The following is a 20,784-nucleotide window of genomic DNA, read 5'->3' as shown; positions in this document are numbered from 1 at the left end:
AGTTGAAACTGGCAATCACATACTTCTGAATGTGTTAACTGGTGTTATATGCAGTAAGTATTTATGCACTTCAAATATTTAAACTTGCAATTTTTTCCCTAACTGGGCTCTTCAATAGTCCCTTGAGAACTCTTAATTTCCCATTCAGTAAAAAACAAGGTTTACAATTATATATAAAGTTATAGCTATTCAAAAGAGTGGTAATAAATGTAAACTTACTGGGACATTAGGATTTTAAAATTACAGCTAGAAGAATAGTTAGAAGAATTAGTTCTTTTGATTTTATCTTAAACACTTGTCTAATGACATGTCTTACACGCACTACATACATGTATGCAAATTGTGGCCTCACTTCACTGACACTGAAAACTTTTGTTTGCTGAGCAGTAGGATCTGTGTTCTTGTCAGGAATGAAAAAATAAAGAGGAAGCACAATAAGGAGGAGGAAAAAGGAACATTTAGGCTGATAAACTGGAACAGAGCATGCGCTTATCACAGGAGCTGGACTTTATCTGAGTCAAACCAGCAAGTTTAAAGCTTCTTTTTAATTTAAGATAGTTGTCCAGTTCATTAAATGTGTGTATCTGCATTAAACAAAACAAATGAATGCAAGGGATGAATGTAAATGCTCTGGGTGGGAGGTTTCAGTTGAGAATTTTTTCTAGTAAAAGATAGCCAGGAAAAGTCACAGAAACTGAGATAAAAAACTTGGAACTTCTTCTCTGAAGAAGCTCATACCTCAAGAGCATTTTCACCTCTTGGCACTTCAACATGCTTTCAAGAGAGATAGAGCCACTGTAGCTGTTCAGGGTGACAGTCCTGGCTTCTCTTGAATAGTGCACATAGAACAATTACAACCTGGAGAGGATACAATCTTACTTGTCTTTCAGAGCCCTCTAACAGCTTTGATCCTGTTCAGAGGCCTCACTAGCATTAACTGAAGCTTAAGGGACATTCATAAAGAACAAACAGAAGGTTAAGAAACATTAGCAGAGGAAGAGAGTACATAACAGATAACAAATATGATACTTTGGAAATTCATACTTTGCACATGCTTGAACAGTGTGTCATTCTGATCCTTCTCATTTCAGAGAGGTTATAGCTGAAAAATGTCAGAGAGGCTAAAAATTACCTAATAATAACTAAGCACAAATAAGTGGTTGAGGAGTATGCAGAATACACAAGGCTGTCAATGCCAATAAGACAGAGATCTATAAGGGAGTAGTCTGGACACTGTCAGTGGCCACAGTCTGTCTCAGTGTGATCACAAAGGGTTAGAAAATGAAATTACCAAGGAGACGTTTCAAAGAAAACGTGTTTCCTCCCAAAATATACAAAGGGGCCAAAAATAACTTAGAAAATGTATAAAGTGCCTCATGAATGCTAAAACTTTTCCTGATCTGAAGGGGTGACCAGATCCACTGGAAACAGTAACTAGCTGCATAGACTCCATGCTTTCTGCAAGACCAATCGGAGGTGAGAAAACACTTCACTGCAAGCTGGCACCAGCACCACGCTGCCTTTACCTCACACCTTGGCCAACCACCTGCTACTGGGGCGCTTTCCTCTCCCAGCGCTGCCCCCCGAGCCGCGGCCCCGCAGGGACACTAGCCCGGAGCCTGCTCTTAAGTGCTCTCCGTTTGGAATGCAGGCTCGGGCTGAGAGAGAACTGCACCGAGCACGGCCACGGGGCAGCGCGGCACCCCAGGGCGGGCTGGGGGCACGGACCTGTGCCGGGGCGGCGGGACCGGACCTCAGCCCAAGACCAAGACCGAGACCGAGACCGAGACCGAGACCCGGCCCCGACTCCGGCCCCGGCTCCTCCGCCGGCCGGGCCGCGCCCCGGGGCGGTGCTGGCGCGGCGCGGGCCCAATGGCGGCCGGGAGCGCTGCTGGCGGGGCGGGGCGGCGGCGCTGCCCGTGGCGGCAGGGCCGCACCGGGGGCGTCCATTAAACACCGCTGGGGCCGCTGTGGTGGGAAGTGGAGATGGCGCTGACGGCGGGGAGGCGGCGGCAGGACCTGGACAACGTGAGCGCGGCGGGCGGGAGCGGGGCCGCGGCCGCGGGGACCCCGCCCGGATGAGCGGCCGGGCTGCCGCTGAGGGTGGGCGCCGCCGGGCGAGCGCCTCGTGTTCCGTGCCGTCCCTTCCTTCCGCCTCCTCCTGGCTGTGTTCCGTCCGGGAGCCCGAGGCTGTATCTGCTTCTTCCGGGGGCGCCCGCCGGCCCAGGCGTGTCCCCAGTGGCCCTGTGCGAAGGGCGGAGGCCGGCGCGGCCCCTCGCTCCCCGCGCTGCCTCTCCCCAGCCGGGCTTGAAATATCCCCGAGGCATTTGGGCCTGGGCTTGTTTTTAATCGAGGTTATTAGCCTCTAATCGGGGCTGCTCGTGTGGCTCCTTCCTTTTCTGGGTTATTTTTCCACAGGCGGATCCTGTCTGTGCCATCTCTGGATTATGTGCTGTTGGCTGGCATGAGCACGACGTTTCTGTGTTTGTTTGAATGTGTCTCCCCGCCCCAGCTGGAAGGCTGCGTGGGCGAGGCTTGCTGGCTGTGGCTTGTTCCTGCCTGCCCTCCTCCTGCCGGCGCTGGGCTGCTGTGGCAGCGGTCACATACTGTATCAGGGAGCCAGGAGGCCAAAGCTTTAACCTGTGCTCAGCAGCAGTGCCAAGCAGGTCTGGATTTAAAGCATTTTGGCTTTTGCCAACTGTGGCTGTGGCTCATCTTAGTTAAATAAAACCAGTGTTTGCTCCAGTAAGGAAGGACACTTACTGGATTTTCTTTATGTCAAATTGACTGCATGGGATCATCATGTCCCATGGTTTAATTCCCCTCCTCTCCATGTAATAAAATATCTTTGAATAGATTATGTTATCTAGTGCTTCCTAATACTAGTTGTATTTTAGGATACAAAGATGGACTGTAGCCAGTCTTGTGAGAAAGTAGCTTGGTCAAAGCTCTGATAAAGCTTTGTCTGTGAAGGAGTGTGCTGATCCTTCATAGAAATGAGGGAATAGTGAAATGCAGAAATGGTGAATCGTTTGTTCCCATGAGACAAAGGTTATTGTCCTAAGAAGAATTGCTGGGTTTGTGGGAGATGTGAGCTGTTAACCCCACTATTGATTCTGTGATCATAAAATGGTTTGGGTTGAAGGTTCTTTAAAGATCTATTTCCAACCCCCCCTGCTATGGTCAGGGGCACTTTCCACTAGACCAGCTTGTTCGAAGCCGCAGCTTGGCCTTGAGCACTTCCAGAAATGGGGCATCTGTAGCTTCACCAGGCAACTGTTCCAGTGTCTCTCCACCCTCATAGTAATTGATTTTTTACAAAATGTGAAATCTAAATAATTAGTTGAGATGCCTTGGCTGCTGGAGTGCTGGTCCTTGCTCTCAGAGCTTAAAGTGACACCTGGCCTGTGAAAATGGGCAAAGGAGGGCTAGAAGGCATCTTTGCTCTCATGCTTCTAGATTTTATATCAGTGCCAAAAGAGGAGTGCCATTTGTAGACATTTAGGTGTGCAGTAAATTGTCATTTTACCAGGCAGGTATTTCAGTAGGGGTCATTTTCAGTCAAAGGCTGGGCTAATTAAAAGGTGTCAAATAGCTGAGGCTGCTCTGTTCACACTCCTGTGTGGCAGGGCAGGTGTAGTGTTCACAGTTCTAAAATAAAACTGCTTGTTGACTGAAATAACTCTTGATGACGATTTCCTTCACTGTAGGCAGCTGTCTGCAGGTGAAATAACTCTGGGGAGACAATCACATTGTCCTAATTAACATGAGGTATAAACTTAGGTTTAATCCCTCTCTTCCCATGCTAGTGTCTAGAAGGATGGCATGTTTCATTTGTCTTGAGGCTTATGCTGCTTTTTCTCATGGCAGAGGGTCCTCACTTTATAAATCAGTAAATGGCCTGGTGAAACCTGACACATCAGAAGTATGGAGTGGGATAGGGTCTGCCCTTGTCTTCTTGTTCTGGGCTGTGGTTGGTATCATGAAGATCAGCAGTCAAAACTTGAGTGGAAATCTTGAGCTGCTCTCTCCTCTGAGGCAAGGGATGTAACAGGATGCTAAGGGAGAAACTCTAGCAGTTTTGGCCATCATAGTACCTCGTGTATGTTCCACTTACTATGTATTGAGTGACGTTGTCCTGGCCTAATGGAGCAGGGATGCATAGCTATGGGGCAAGTTCCTTGTCCAAAGCTTTTCCCTCCACCCATACTTAGTTTTACCTTCTGCTTAGTAAAGAACACTATATTTGAGCTGATTGTAAAGTCCAAGAACTAATGCTTGGCTCCAACGTGACACGAGCAGGCTGCATTCTCTCTAGTGTAGGTGAGAATGTCTTGCTCAGCACCTGGTAGCACCTTCTTCCCTCTGTGAGCTTCTGCTTCTTTCCTGCCTGAGTTCTGCTTTAGTTACTGCTGCAGGTGTTTTGGCATGCCAGTAGTATCAGACGCTGAACACTCAAAATTGTTACTGTTACACTGCAACTTTGTTGTTGCCTCCAACTGTAGTCAGACAAAAGTAAGAACAACAAAGAGTTTTGCAGTACCTGTATAAAGCATGTGAGAAAGTCTTTGTCACTTTTTCCCATAAGTATACTGATGCTTCTGACATCTCAGGGTTGAAGCTCAGATACTTGTATTACATTTTAAAAACTGAAGTTCCTGAAGGCTCAGTGTGATTCTAGGAAGTAGATTAGCCTTGGATTTCTCAGGGATGTGAGTTCTCACATAAAGATGGGATGAGAGTTTACCTGGAGTTTAAGAGCTTTTTCAAGATATTGACCTAGTGGGGGTTTTCCCCCTCAAGGCTTGATTTGCTAAGAGGAAACTCCTGAACCTTTGTACTTTACTTTTAGAGCTTACCTGTTGCTCTTGTTTGTCTTCCCCTTGTGATTCAGGGCTCCTTGGAAATAACACAGAGTTTGGAAGATGATCCTCTACTGGATGCACCACTCATTTCGTCTCATACATTGCATTCCCAGCTGAGGCCAAGATTTCATGCTATCCCAGCAGTTCTCCTTGCCAATTTCTTGTTGCTAATACATGTAAGTTTAAGAAGCATGATTTCCCTAAGATACTTGCCATTTCTCTTCTGAATCCTTCAGAATCCACTGTTCATGTGACAGAATTTGGATAATATGACAGTGAATTGCATACACGGGCTGTTCTTCCAAACCAGTGAGGTCCACTTTGCCAATCAATTTTGATTGTGTGTATGCTATCAAATACTTTCTGCCTTCTTGTTGTTGGTGCTGTGATACATCTTTAGTAGGAAGAGCATTTTAAATAGTAGCTCTTCTGTGCTGTTGGAAGTGTAATTTAAGAATAATATTATTGCCTTTTGTGATTTAAAAATAGCATTAAATTGCAGTATTATTGTAATTTAAAAATAATATTATTTAAAAATAATATATTGAAGTGCTATGCTAGTTATAGAGGGCTGAGATAATTTTCATGCTGTTCCTTCTGAGAGCAAACCTAATTTCAGCGAGAAGGTAACTAAACAATTAAAGCTGGACTTGCTCGGGGGGTGTTGCATAGTAGTGGATGGAGAAAGAAAGTAATCCAAATGTTACTTCTTGGTCTTACTTCTGGAGGTTGAGAGCAAAAAGCATAAATACAGAACAGTATCTAGGCATTTATGGAGGCTGGTAGAAAGAAGCAGAGACCTGCCTAGTAATGAGTTTTTTCTTGACAAGCTGAAGAGGCTTGTTGTTGCTTGTGGGTATGTGGCAACCAGATATGAAGAAGGAAGGCTGAAGAGCTCAGAGCCTAAGATCTGGCTGAAATGTCACTTTCATGTGTTTTAGGGACATGGGTTAGTGGTGGATGTGGTAGTTTTAAGTAAAGGGTGGACTTGGTGATCTTAAGGGTCTTTCCCAACCTAAATTCTGTGATTCTGTAGTACCAGTGACACGAGCTGTTTTAGGGCTTCATTAGATCTCAAACACAAAATGCAGTGCCCAGTGCTCTTGAAAACATGCTCTCTGCCAGGTCTTTAAAAGCACATACCAGCCTCTAAGGTCTCTCTTTGGGCAGTTGTTCAATGTGCTTTAGCCTTCTAATTTTAGGAGTAGCTGTTTTGTGGGCCTTGTAGTAGTATCAAGAAATGTTCCTCCTACTACCATAACTAATGCAGCCAAATGTCAGTCATCCAGATCCTAGGAAACTGCTGCCTATTATCCTCCCACTTTTTCCTCTCTCCTGCAAATGGTGGTTAGGTGAAATGGGAAAACTACTGTGGCATCTGTCAACATGTCATTTCATAGGTTAGGTCTTGTTGCTGAACCTGCTTCAGTGACCAGTTGGTTTTTGGAGCAAAATGGAGAAGTATCCTTTTCTGTTGGCAAAACAGCGTTATAATTGCTACCTTGAGTGGCACTGTCTTTCTCACTGAAAAGATGGGTGGGCAAAACAATTGGATATCCTTCCCCAGTGCTTCTGCCAAAGTGCATGAACCTTGTGGAATGTGGAGAGTGGCCAGGGTAGCTTCTGATGCGCAACCTGCCAAAGGGGTAAAAGTCCTGGAGAAGTTAAGCCATCATGGTGTTATGTGGGAAATCTGTAATGCATCTCTAAAGCAATTTGTGTGTAACTTGGAGTATTTCTTCTCCACCTTCCTGTGCCAAGAAGTGGAGTTAGGTAGCAAAATAGCTGCTGTGATGCAGCTGCCTAGTTACATACAGTTCTAGAAATGGGTAGGATGTGCTGGGCTGAGGTAGGACTGGGTTTTTGAGTGCCTTTCCTTTTGCCAAGACTTGCTTTTCTGAAAGCTTCCCATCAGGAGGCTGGAGAGCAATGTGAAGTGTACTGGCTAGAAATAATTTCATTATATTAATCTTTTCTTTCTTTTATTCTGTCTGTGCGCATACACAAAATGGAACTTAAATACTACTCTTTATAAGAATAACTTTTTATGTAAAAATATGTGTGGGGTGTTTGCTTTGCAACAATGCAAGCAAAACATATTTAATAAATACCACTCTAAATGCCAGCTTCCTGTTTCCTCTTGTATACACTGCTGTTGTAGTTTAGTAGAGATGCAATGCTAGGTCATTCCTGCTTGCATCAGTTAAATATAGCCATTTTCTTTACTGAAATGTAAAGAAAAGCCATTTCTTTACTGAAATTCCTAACACCTGGAAGAAGTAGAACTAATTGTATCACTACTGTAAAATGGCAAACAAAACAGCAAACAGATCAAATAAAATAGCTGAATTATTCTTAACTTTGTAAGAAAAGAAGATGGTTTAGTAATGGATTAAACAAATTATAAACCTGCCTCTTATTTTACTTCTTAATCTAGCAACTTAACCTATCTCAAGATAATATGGTATTTAATTTGTATTTGAAGTAATGGTCTTAGGGATAATGTAGGGTACACTCTTATTTTGATTTGAGTTTCTTTTCTTCCACCTTCTATTCTATCTGTCCTCTGTAAAGTCTTTTTTAGGTATTGACAGTTGTGTGAAAATTATTCCCCTTTCTTGCTCCCTTCACAATTACCTAACTCTGGTCACAACCTGAGCAAGCTAAGGGCAGCTTGTCTCAAGAGTAATTAAATGGTTCTGAAAACTTAATTTCTGTGAAGAGTGTTGCTTGAGGAAAGTACAAAAATAGGAATTACAAGTTCAAGAGGGTGAAAAGGGGGCAGTGGGATCTTAAATACTCATAGAACTAAGTAGGGAGACAAAGGCAGCAAAGGAAAATTGGGTGCTTTCATCTGTCTTCAGTTCTGAGGTGTTGCTTCTGTCAGTTATGACATGCAGAACATCTGACACTTTTTTTTTTAAGCTAAGTGTATTAGAAATCATTTATAGACTTGAGATAAATTGATTTCTTTATGTTTTGTATATTAGTAGCTCTCCATTTATTTCTGTATTGGTGGGAGTGGTTTTTCTTTACAGTTCTGTTTTAAAAATATTCCTGTTCTGTAGAATGAACCAGGATGAGAAAGTATAATGTTGTTCTTGTTAATTGAATGATCACAGTAGAGAAAACATTTTCTGTAACAAAACTCTATAAATATTAAGAAAGCCCTGTGTGTATACATACCCTACAGATAATATGCATCCTCAGCTTTGCTTTCTAATTGGCCAAAATATTGCTAATGTTCATTGCTAATGCTGATGCTGAAAATTTGGAGAGGAGTCTAGAAGACAGGAAAAGTTATGGCATAATGGCAGTAGTCTGAAAGGATTAGTATATACACAGTCTGGCTATATATGCACTCTGACAATCTGTCTGGTTTTACTGACATAAGTAAAAAGGTAAAATGGAAAAATATGATGGTAAATATACTAAGGAATGATTACAAGTTGGCAAAGATGCCTACCCAGTGCTAATAATTCACTTTAAGTTACTCTGATGATTTACTTTTCTAAAGTCAAAGTGGAGATGATCTTCAGTGGCTGTGGGAAAGTGTTGATTTTCACTTAGGAAATGTCAATTTCGGGAAATGTCAGTTTCAGGAAATATAGAGTGTACCGATAAGATAATACTGCTCTGTGGGACAGGCTCTTCAGTGTAATTGCATGCGTCTTAAAAAGATGTGATTTCTCTTTTCTAGGAGCATAAATCAAGTTTTCTTTAAAGTAAAAAGGCATAGTGAAGAGGGTCTAGAAATGAAATAAATTCACTATGAAGACTCAAGGAAGAGTGAAATTGATTTAGTTGAAATTCTTGGAAGGGTGACAATTACCAGCTCTGTTCTGCTGGAGACTGCTTGAATTCAATCTTCCCTGCTGGAATTCAATCTTACTGCTTAGCAATTTCAGTCATCTGTTTGTTCCCAGAGTGACATGTAGTGGTTGTAGCAAGTGTCTAATGTTTTATATGTTACCTCAACTCTAATAAAATCAATTCAGAAAGTAATGCATAATGAATTAAGTACATAATCCTGGCTTTCTGTTTCAGGGTTTTTTTCATGTATATAGCTAAATGTTGACTTTAAAGATTTTTCTCTCTTCCTTTCTCTTCCAGGTTGCTTTTGTTGTTCTAGCATTTTTAGCAGCTATGTTTTGTTCTTACCCCAATCCAAACCAAGATAAGTGCCCTGGAAACTACACTCACCCACTTAAAGTGCAGACTGTCATAATAATTGCAAAAGTGGTTCTGTGGGTTCTGCATGTCTGTTTTGAACGATTCGTACAGCACCACCACAGCAGAGTCAGAAGAAGAGGTTACTTCTCCATATACCGATCAACAAGGCATCTGAAAAGGCTTCCACTGCTGATACATGCCACAGGTGAAGTGAACTTGGGGTTTTTTCTATCTAAAGCTTTAAACTGTTGGCACAATAAAAGACTGAGCAGGTTATATATAATTGTGTATTCTATATTATGAACTTTTACGAACCTGCCTATGGGCACTTACAAATTATCCTTTAGTCAGATGAACCCCTGTACTGATCTTTCTGGTCTGCCAGGTGTAGGTTGTAAGGAACTGTTAGTAGTGCAACAATGCTTACACTATGAGGTTGAGTAAAACATTTAGCCATTAGCATTTAGTCTTCAGCCACGGAGTGTTCAGTCAGCAAGGATTGTGTTTGACTGCTAGTGATTTGATTTGCATATCCATTTGTCTGGTTGGATATGTGGGAGGCCTGCTAGTCCTTTCAGGAAGTGTGCTACTCTTCTTTTCAAGCTCAGCAATCCACATAGAAACAGATGAATTGCTTTTTGCCCAACAGCTCTCTGAATTTAGTGAAATAACCAATTTGCTGACCTTCACACAGGATGTGTAACAATCAGCTTTGTATCTGACTACCTTTCTCTACTTTCTATGGACAAAAGGTGGTGTACAGAAGTTTAACTATTTAACTATATTTTTAAGTTATATCTCTGGCAAGATTAGCTGTAAAGTGTTGGTGCACCTAACTGGTGAAGTTTTTCTACAAATCACTTTCAAATTTGAAATCCATCTATCTTAAGGGGATTTTCCCTACAAATAGCAGTGGAAAAGGGCAGAGCAATGGCATCTACAGTATTTTTGCCTCTTATAATTGCACCTCTCTCCTGGAGTAGATCTTTTTTTCCACCAGAACTAAAAAGTGAATGGTCCTGTTCTGTATAGGTATCTAGCTTTCTTTCCTCACAGTCTCTAAAAGAGCTAGTCATCTTGATAAATGTGCAACACTTCAGGCTCTGGCCACTAGATAGAGCTCTGAAGATGTAGAAGTGTTTGGAGTGCAGTGACAAAAGCAGGCTACAGGAGGCTTAATGAGGTAAAAGGATTATTTCTGCCTGTTGCAGTGTAATTGGCAATGCTTTGCCCTGCTTTCAGGCTTAGATGGAGCCCACTTCTCCCCTACTGGACAAACTCTGGGCATTTGTGAATGTTCAGATGCAATCAGGTGTGCGCTGTAGAATTTTGATCATATGTTGTTCAGAAGGTAGTTCTTCCATTATTGCAAGCTTCCTGCCATGGTAATGACTGCTGATACCACTTCCTTCACTTGACTGACACAGCAGGAAAGAGAACTGCACAGTTCCCTAGGTCTTTTTAAATTTAGTTCTTTATCCAGACACTGGTCTGACACATTTTTACAGGAAGGAAGAAAACACTTCACACTCAGTATCAGAAAAGATTTTAGACCTGTAACTCAGGTTTTTTCTCCTTGACTAATTGTACTAATTTCAATTAAACTTTCAGTTATGTTCAAGTATTAAGATAATAGCAAGTGGAAGCCTATGCAAGTTGGCTTTGAAAGGAAGGTGTTAAGGTTTTTTGGTTTTTTGCTCTGTTAGCCTAATTTAAATATATTTTAAATCCACTACTTGAAGGAAAATACTCTCTCATTTTCAGCTGGCTTGCATGATCTCTTAGGAATTGAAAGAATGAGTAAGGTGAATAGCATCAAAGTCAGAAACACTTTAGGCCCATGTACTTATTTTAGGTATTTCTAGTGTGTTTTTTCCACTCTTGTTTTTTAAGTCAGAAGAATCTATAAGAAAACTCCTAATTGTCTACCATTACAAGCATGTGCTGAAATGAGACCTCATTTTGCTGCCAGCAGGTATAAGCTTGCACATTAAGGAAATTAGCTGAAGGGGCAAGCATGATGTGAAATGGAAAAGCATTACTGAAGTGTTGCAGCCTAATGCAGATACTGGGCATGAGAAAGCATTAATTAATTTTCAGTAGCTAATAAAATTAGTAATCTTTAAAATATAACATTTGTTTTCTAGGAAATACAGCCCTGCTCTTGATTCTGTCGGTGCAGCATTCCTTTCCTGATCACAGCAAAGTGTACCTGTATCTTATCCTGGGAGTCCTGAGCCTGGAGATGATTAGTTCCCTGACATGCTTAGTGATTTACACAGGTGAGAGAGGCAAGCTTAGCCTTCTTTGTGACATTCATTGTAGCTGGTACTCAGCTGTTTGTTTGCCCTCACAGTAGTTCACTTGTGGTACCCGGAGGCATTTAACTACCATTATAAATACAAAACGATTCTGTGCTTGTAGAAGGAGAACTAAGGCAAATCCAAAACAAATTGGGAAAGGTTGTCAGGCTTGATTTGGTTCCAAGGGCTGCTAAATGAAAGCTCCATGTTATCTCAAAGCTGTTAATCCAGTGAAGTGGCAATAAATGCCTAATTAATTCAAAGTGTCCTGTGAACAGGTTTGTCTGTTTATCAGTGTTTCTCAAATGCATGCGCCACAAGCTGTGAAGCAGTAAGAGCTAGCTGGCTTAGTCAGAACTGTGTCTGAGATTTACATGTGGGGTTTGCATAGCTGACTGTGTGATTGTGCCTTTTCCAGCCTCTTCCTCTTTCCCTGGTCCCACCCCAAAGGCTTCAGTTTCTCTTTGACACTAAAATTGAAGGTTCCTGCTAATGAATATTTAAAAGATGCATGGGTTTTGGAAGCTGTGATCATATCAAAACACTGTAGTGCTTTATAAAACTGTGAGGCTTTGTTTTGTGCTGCCACTGTTGTCTGCTTTAGGTTTGGTATAACTTACGAAGACTTGATAAAACACTTGCCTTTAAACTTTGTAAAGCTATCGAAAATGCTGATAAGTAAATGCTTAAAAGAAAACTTTGGTGTGTTCATAGTAATGCAATGGCACACAGAGAAATACTGCCAACTAGCTTGCTCATCTAGGAAATAAAACCTATTCTGACTCTCCTGCAACAGCATCAAAAATGTGCCAAGGAATCAGGTCCCAGCCCTAAACTATGTCTTTGTCTTACAAGTGTGCAGAAGCCTGAATGCTGCAGGCTTGTCAGGCTTTCCCCTCAATGGCCCAGTGTGGCTCCAGTAGACTGACTGTCCTCTGTAAGAATAAAGAAAGTGATGAGGGAAAGCAATCATGGGTGCTGGAAAACTATTCCAGGAATGCTGGAGATCATCCCTTCTTTGCATACGCATACTTACTTTCCTGGGAAACTCTGGAAATAAGAGATAAATTGTAAAACTTTAATAGGATGTCAGGAATTCCAGAGAAATGCTATTTCTAGCCCTGAGGCCTCCTGGAGCTCAAAGAACAGCATTGTGTGACTCTCACCTTGACCAAAAAGGATAAGTGCAAGAAAGATGACCTGCATAGTAGTAAAGTCTGAGCTTGTGCTTCTGTAAAAACTCTCAAACTATTTTTCTGCTTATTTGTCACCAAAAGCGTATTGTTTCCTGACTTGTACTTGTGCCAGTCCCTGTGACCTTCAAATTCATTAACCATGTTTGTGCTATCACTGTTGGTTTGTAAGGTTGTCGGTTTTAGGTTTGGTGTAACTTACAATGATTTGATAAAACACTTGCCTTTAAACTTTGCAAAACTATGCAAAGTTGCAAAATATGTTGGTAAATAAATGCATATACAAGGAAGTTGTGGGGTGCAGTGTTGTGCTTTGCAGCTCAAAGAGGGTTGAGGAAGGGTCCAGTGAATCCTGGAACTAAGGGGAAGAGTTGCATTGCAAGGAAGGAGTAAGGCAGTGTGTTCTACCAACAGCTGCCTTATCTCTTGAGCAGCCCCAAATCAATGTAAAATTCATTCTCTAAATCTTGCTGTACAAAGCTAGGGTTAATTTTTATGTGACTTTACACCTGCTGCAAGATGAGGAAGACTTCCAGTCACCCTAAGTTGTTTTTCCAGAGAGCAGTGTAATTTGTGTTTTCTATCCCAATTCTTGTTGAGGTAAGGTGAGAGACTGCTTGCATGTCTGTCTTATCTGTACTGGTGGGTTTTAAGGTAATATTTAAACAACATTTAAAATTTCAACTTTTAAAATTTCAACATTTTAATATCAAGTTAAGGCTGTACTGAGGCAAAACAAATGTATTTGGACAATTTTGAAAATACCCTGAGAATCTGTAGTAATAATGATATTCAGGTGAGTTTTTTCTCCTGGAGCAGAGTATGTGACTGGGTGGAAGCACGATGCTTCTTTAATGGGATAGTTTTAAGGGCAGCCATCTGCTGAGGTTGAGAATTCCCCTCTTCAAGGCAAGCACTTAGCAGATACCGCTAAGATAGTATCAGCTGAGCAACAATGGGGAGACTAAGGTAAATTTACACTAAAAACTACTGGCCCACCCTTTTTTGTATTAGTTTTGTACAATTTTGGAGAGAAGGCAGCACCATTTTATATATTGTTTCATCACAGTGAGGTAATTATTTAGCTATGAGAATGAGACATAAATGCTTATCTGTAAAACGTTCGTGTACCTGACTTATTTTCTGTTAAATAATTCTGTCTCACAAATCAGGAACACCTGACTGTAATTCTAGGTACTTCTCTTGCTTGTTGGACCTGTTTATGAATTGTATGGTAGACAATATCCTGTGAAAGACTACTGCATTCCTTAAAATTATCTCCATGCAGCAGTGTGTATATTTATAGCTGTAGGATGCAGAGATTCAGAAATCTACAAGGAATTGCTGTGATTGACCTATAATGGACTTGACATATATAAATCGTTCAAGTGAGGTAAAAGTGCATGGAATGAAGTACGATACAGACAGCTCTAAATGTCAGCTTACTATTCTAAGTTTTTTACTGCTAGGATAGGGAGTAAAGCTTTAAATGACTTACTAAATATATGTATTTAATTGCTTTCTCACATACCTCTAATATCACTTGAATAAAAGACCAACATTCCCACAAACAACACATGTTGAGAATTCCATGTCCATTCCTTTGTGGTTTTATTTGTAGAGAAATACCATCATAGAAATAACTAACCTTTGAGCCTAACTCGTAGTTAACCTCTGGAGGGTCTCAGCATTGTTTTAGCAGGGTGGCCTGTAATAAACCCCATCATAGTGCTGACTTGTAAGGACACTCCTCTGTTACAGTAGTGTGGATTTCTCACAGAGCTGCACTGTAATGTTTTTTGTGGCATTAGATGCATTGTTTCACAAGCAGCCCTAACTGCAGAGTCCCAAATGCGTACTCTGGATATTTAGATATTTTCTCTGAATCAGGATCTGACATTGAATGGCTTTAAATATTTTCAGCTTCCTTTTTGAAATAATGCAGAGGGTGCCTACAACATTTCCCACCCGTCCCACCCATACATCTGTTAAATTTAGCCTTAAACTTTATTGACAGGTGCCCAGGAATGACTTCTGGGTTTGATAGCCAAGGGTGCTTGGTTCACAATGGCTTTCTGTAGCAAGTCTGCCCTCGTCTGAGCAGGCAAACAAACTGCTGCTTCACTGCAGCTAGTCTAGTTAAAGTAGTATTTATTGAAGAGGTTAAGCTGGAAGTTCTGAATCAGCTACCAGTACAAAACTTCTTACAGTTTTTTTTTATGGCATGTTACTTAGTTTTTCCTAAACTTGGAGACTGAATCTTGGTACCCTGTAAAAGGCAACTAAGGTTTCACCCTCTCTTAGGTGACAGATTAAACTTTGCAGATGTTAAGCAGTATGCTCAAGCTTCCCCATTCAGGGCTGCTTTTGCTTTCCCATTTCTCAAATTCCATTATTGTCTTTCCATCTCCTATCCTGAGGTCATCTTAGGATCATCTGTTACAGATTTTCATAACTTGGACTCTGGTCTTAAAGCTTCTTTTTTTTTTTTTTTTCCCCACTTTCCAACTAATTTATAAAGCTTTCTTGCAGTGAAAATAAGCAACTTCAATCGTGCCAAGCCAAGACCTGACATAATTGAAGAAGAAAAGATGTATGCCTACCCTAGTCAAATTACCTCAGAAGTTGGATTCAGGTAAGATTTCTGTATTAATGTTGTGCTGTGTTCAGCCTATACAGGTAACATGAATGGAATTACATGATTTCCTGTAGACTTCCATGCAATCTTAAACTTGTCAGTTAAACCAGAGGTGGGAATAACAGTTCTGAAGGAACTGTGCATAAGCCTCCCATTTTAGATGCACAGATGAGATGCAGCAGTCTTGTACTTCCTCTGTAGTAAATGACAATTTACTATGGTACAGAAGGATCCTCAAACATAAGGATGGAGGTGATTTGACCATTTATGGCTGGTTACATTAATCTTTACTATCAATAGCTGTGCTTAATCTAGTTTAGTTCATTTTATATGGGGTTTAAGGAAAGATACTGTTGTCTTACACTGTTACTTAAAGCAGGCCTACAGAAGCCTAGCTGCTTCAGCTCATTTTTTTCAGGGAAGGAGATACATTGTGGGCAGTTGATAGACAAAGAAGAAAACTGAGCAGCTCTGTTCTGTGCCAGCAGTTGGACATGAGATTTTAGCAATGGATTTGGAATGCATTTTGAGTTTTGGAAGGAACTTTGAAGGTGTGGAGGGTGCTTAAGAAGGTCTCAGTGAGAGTAGAAGCTGTCCGATAGTAACTGAGACTGTCCCAGGCACTGAGACTTATTTTTCATTTGTTCTTTGTGTACCTGCCACCTGCTCAGTCATTTTCCAGTTGCTGAAATCAGCCTGGTATGACTTAATAAAAACTAGTAATTGAAAAGATCATGGATTTCTGTATAAGAATTGGAGATTTTCTAATATACTATGACTTGCTTCTATATGTGCTGCCTTCTTGAAAGGTTGACTAATGAGAGATGACTAATACTTTGGGACTTTCCCTGGTTTCACAAATGCAGCATGCACATGCTTTTATGGAAGTTGGAGGTTGGTGTCCAGGATACAGGAAGGATTTAGAATTGTCTTGAATTTTGATACCATGTCTGACTTCCATTTTGATATAAAAACCATGGTGATTGCATGGTGGACCTCATTTCTTTCCTATTCATCTTCTCCCCTGAGAAATTCTCAAATGCCCAGGGAATGTGTCTGCAACAATGACCAGCTGAGGAAAAGACTGTGCTCATTTTTGATTAAAGAGTGCAAACTTCCTGTGAGAACTGATTGCAAAACCATTATTTTAATTTAGCTCTATACAACTCTGACTCTCTTTCCCTTGGGAGTTAACATCTATTGAAAAGTGAATCCTGTCAGCCCTTCAGTTGACCTTGTTATAAGAATGTTTTTTGAATATCATGACCTCTGCAACCTAAGCTGCTGATCCGGAGCCTTCAGTTGGCAGTGCACGTTACTGGTTAATGTTGCAAGTTTTCTGTTTACAAAACTTGTGTTCTTTACTTTGCCCAGTTTATCTACAGTAGGTTTTTAATTTGACCTAACCTTTTTTCCACTCAATATCCTTCTCAACACTTTCTAAGAACTATGAAATGGGCAGTGTTCCTCTACAAAACACTGTAAGGCTGAGGAACAACTTTCTCAGCACTAAGATGCTCACAAGTGTACTAGGAGGGCAGATTCTCAAGTCAGCTGAGAAAAAATATGGAAGGAAAGAGTAGACTACACTCAGACATTGGTACTTCATCTTGCTGTATCTTAAAAATTCCTAATTAGATTTGACAAAATTCTCTACTTTTTCCCCCTCAGTTAAGTGAGCTTTATTTAAATGTTTCAGTGTTTCTATTGGAGTTAAATTGAGAGATATCTGAGAACTGGATATATCTTAAGGGAGGAGGGTAGTTGTACACAAGGTTGTAGATCTGAAGTAGCACAATTTTTTGGTACTGATGCTGTCTTGGTATGTGACAGATATTGCTGTATATAGTAGCATAAAATGTATGCTACTTCAGGTTAATCAATTTCTATCTTAAACAGTTTATAATCTCCCACAGCTGAACTACAACATTATGCCTGGTCAAAACAACCTTCCTAATGTGTGTGGGAAAGGTTCCACATTCCTTACTGCAATTCTAGCATATTGTCTGTCTTGGTTCCTTAAACAGTAAGATCCTCACTCTGTAACTGTCTAGCAGGAAATATGTAACTCAGTTGTGTATAAATGGCATGAAGTTTAGCCAGACTTTGTCTTCCTGCCTTCTCATGCAAAATAGAGTTTGACATATAGGTGTTGTAGATTGCCTCTTCCCTCAAAAATTAAGTGATCCCAGCAAAAATGAAACTAAAGGAAGCAACTTGTTAAGTGTGTGTTAATTAGCTCTGATATTTCATATATTAGAAGGCTGCTGTCATTTACTGAAACCCATATTTACTTTTGTTACTTCAAGGGAGAATTCCAGTTTAGAAGAGATAGTTGAGAAGCAAGGAGATGTAATAGAGTATCTTCAGCGACACAACGCACTGCTCAGCAAGAGACTGTTGGCGTTAACATCACAGCAAATCAAAACTTAACAGCATTTGGGAAACTCCTGCTGGAGCTCTGGAGGGGAATGTAAAGTAATGTAATATCCAGACTGGTTTGTACAGATGTGACTCTTCAATCATCTTTCACATTTTGAAGTACAAGTTAAGCTGGAAGGATAAGCTCTGCATACTTATAAACCGATTAGAACTGGACACTCTGGCTTCAAATCATCTTCAAATCATCTTCAAATCATCTTCAAATCATCAGTTCTGGAAAAAAGTTCTGCAGCTTCAAGGATTTTTAATTCCTCATAAGTTTAAGTTGGACCTGAGTTAATGGTTTAACTTTGCCCAGTTGTTGCTATTATTTTGTACTGCTATGTAACCATTAAGCTTCAGGCTACCAAAGTATTTTATATTTCTGGAATACAAATTTGTTCTCTAGAAAAATCTGACTTTCCAAGGGATGTAAATGCAGTTTCTATTGCTGGAGCTGAGACTAGGTGTGTTCTGTCACTGATTCTTTACTTCCAAGGATAGGGATGGATTACTTCAGTGATCCAATGCAGGTACTTGTTTTCTAGATGTCTCCTTTTCTCCTTTGTCAGGTAAGTGGAGAAATTTGGCATCTAACTTGAGATTATAAAAAAGTGGTGAGTGCCCTAAAACTGTAAATCTCGCAAGATTTTGGTAGAAAACCTGTGTTGTGATAAGAAATTGTTCAGAATTCTGGCTTTAAAGCTCTTAATAGGGATCCTCAGGGCTGGTGACTATCCCATTACCACAAGTTTGTGTTAGTAACAAGACTCCTACTCTGCCAACTGAACTAACAAAGCAAAAATATTTGAGCACGAGCTTTTCCATTGATCTGGTAACTAACTTGTGTTGAATGCTTTTAAAGATACCATCAAAAATGCTTGTTACATACTTGCCTTCACTTTGGCCCTTCAAGAAAGTCAGCATGTTGATTCAAAAGTTGAAGTGGTGTATGCGGGGAAGTGGAAAGCAGCAGAAGACAGAAAGGTCTTTTAGAAGTTGAAGAAACAAGAAATCTTGGTTTTAATTTATGGTGAATTAAGGCTGGTGAAAGAAAGATTATTTTTCTGGGTACTATTTTGTCTACCAATGAAGACAAAGAATTATTTTAGAAGCCAGTGCCTCTCTGGGGATATGGTAATCACTAATCAAAACTGGGAAGAAGACTCTTAAGAGGAGTGGTCTTGTAGTCAAATATAAGAAAGGAAAATTAATTCATCCTACTTTGGTGTTAGGGCACAACTTTAAAAAAACCTGGACAGTTTAGTGTGCAAAAAATACGGGGGTTGTCTCATTCAAAGGAAAACAAATATTGAAGGCTTTGCTGCTATCCAACACTAGACTGTTCTCCTTAGCTGTTGTTTCTTGAAAATGCAGCCAGAGTTTTATAGTATACATGTGTGGAATAAAGTTATTTGTTTTTAGAACTCAGGTTTTGATGTGACTCTGTATGTCAATTTATATAATTTCTATGAAAAGCAGTAAAATGTGACTGTGAAATTCATGCACAATAAATGCAACCAAGGAAGAGTGTGAATTCTCTTCTTTCCAAGCTCTTATACATCTAGTTCCAACAGGCAATCTGTGCAGATTTTTCTGTTATGCTGAAGTTCTCACAGTGATGTCGGCAGTTAAAACTAGCCGAAAAAGGAAAGCTGTACACTTGTTTTGAAGCTTTAATGTTTCTTTCTATCATGCTTCAGACTTCCTCTGCCACTTGTGTTTCTTTCCAAATTGAGAAGGATGCTGCATAGTGAGGCAGAACAGCTTTCCTGTGTTTTGAGGTCATTATTCAAACCTTCCTCTTCTCTCTGACTGCTCAAGGTAAACCTTGGATTAACCGATAGTGTTGCTTTCTGTGGAACATGGTAGCTGGAAAAAAGGCAAATATGGCTTGCTGTGCACACACATGTACATCTCCTGACCTTTAAATGTTACCTTTCCTAAGTACACAAGTGATAACAAATGATAACAACCACCCACCCCTTGCCCCAGTTTTATATATTTATCATACTCCCAACTCTATCTTGTTTTCTTAGTATCTTTAAACTTTTTCTTTGGGCAGGGTGGAGGCTTTTCACATTTGTATGGGCTCCAGCCAGAAGCTGGTAATCTTTACTACTCACCCTAAACACTTGAACCTCTGGCCATGGCAGAGCTACAGGGAATTGTCAAGTAGGAACTGCTGCTGTGTGAGGCAGCCCCAAGCCCCTTGGCTGCAGCAATGGGGCAAGGCCAGCCTTGTTTGGAGGCAGAAGTACTCCCCAGCCCCAGGTTCCCCTGTGCTGCCTGCCCCAGTGCATGGTGTGGTGTGGCTGGGTTCTGTGGGCCTGGGCACCAAACCTGTGTTTGGTGCTGTGGGCACCACCCTGCCCCTGGCCGAGCTCACTGCTCTGCAGAAGGTGCTCAGGGGGCCTGTGTGTGCCATCAGCTGCTTGACAGGCCACATGGAAGGGGTGAATGGCTGCTGCTGGGCCAGGGAGATGAAGCTCAGCTGTGACCTTGCTGTGTCTGACGCACCACAGTGCTAAATTGAACAATGACTCCCAATTGTTCTGGTTCTGCAGTATCCTGTTTATCAGACACTCCTGCTGCTGCAAGGCTGGGTGCTGGGGTGGCCAGTGCTGTCCATGCCCAGTGTGGCAGCCTGGGTGCCTGTCCCTGCAGTGGCAGCACCTGCTCCTGGCCTGGATTGTACTGTCTGAAGTGAGATCCACGGTATGCTGTGCCTGCAGCAAGCACTGGAGCATTGGGTCCAAGCTTCAGAGGGGCAAAATGTGCTGCTCTGTGAGCACAGGGGTTTGCACGTGCTCTGCTGCAAAGCAGTGCTTTGCTAACCACCAACACAGACTTGCTTTGGTGAGGTGTGGCAAAGCCACAAAGCTGCTACTCTGTACAGCTGAAGTGATACTCTTTATGTAACTACAGCTGCTGAAATCCATCGGTATTTGCAGGTCTTGGTAAGAGCTACCTGATTGCAATTGGGGCAGTAGGAAGATAACAAAAGTAAAGTAATATTGCTAATATATGCTAAAACTGTAGCTTAAAAATTAATATATCATTATTTTATAATCTTTTTTATTACTCAGTGCTACCCCAGTAGCTTTTTATTTCTAGGAAACAAGCATATATACTTTTTAGGTCTGAGAAAATATTTTGTGCCACCTAAGGAATATATTGGGTTGCCTGAA

The 20,784-nt window shown here is 41.0% G+C and overlaps 1 protein-coding gene across 1 annotated transcript; it reads left to right on the top strand.

Moving 5' to 3' along the window:
• The first annotated feature begins 1,893 nt into the window (after window positions 1–1,893).
• Window positions 1,894–19,124, top strand: TMEM192 (transmembrane protein 192). The gene is made up of 6 exons (XM_074541208.1): window positions 1,894–2,028; window positions 4,895–5,041; window positions 8,979–9,243; window positions 11,186–11,320; window positions 15,067–15,169; window positions 17,482–19,124. Exons 1-6 carry the CDS (start codon window positions 1,987–1,989, stop codon window positions 17,603–17,605), a joined length of 816 nt encoding a protein of 271 aa, XP_074397309.1. The 5' UTR covers window positions 1,894–1,986; the 3' UTR covers window positions 17,606–19,124.
• Window positions 19,125–20,784: the final 1,660 nt, after the last annotated feature.

The sequence above is a fragment of the Zonotrichia albicollis genome, chromosome 5 (assembly GCF_047830755.1).
Source record: "Zonotrichia albicollis isolate bZonAlb1 chromosome 5, bZonAlb1.hap1, whole genome shotgun sequence".
NCBI classification, from domain to species: Eukaryota; Metazoa; Chordata; class Aves; order Passeriformes; family Passerellidae; genus Zonotrichia; species Zonotrichia albicollis.
Note: the sequence above shows the minus strand (reverse complement) of the source record. Positions and strands in the feature narration are given on the sequence as shown.

Bases quoted from the DNA above. Each gene is read 5' to 3' on its own strand.
- TMEM192 (XM_074541208.1), top strand. From the start codon at position 1,987: ATGGCGCTGACGGCGGGGAGGCGGCGGCAGGACCTGGACAAC. The intron at 9,244-11,185 runs GTGAAGTGAACT...TTTGTTTTCTAG, and splicing joins ACTGCTGATACATGCCACAG to GAAATACAGCCCTGCTCTTG. The intron at 11,321-15,066 runs GTGAGAGAGGCA...GCTTTCTTGCAG, and splicing joins ATGCTTAGTGATTTACACAG to TGAAAATAAGCAACTTCAAT.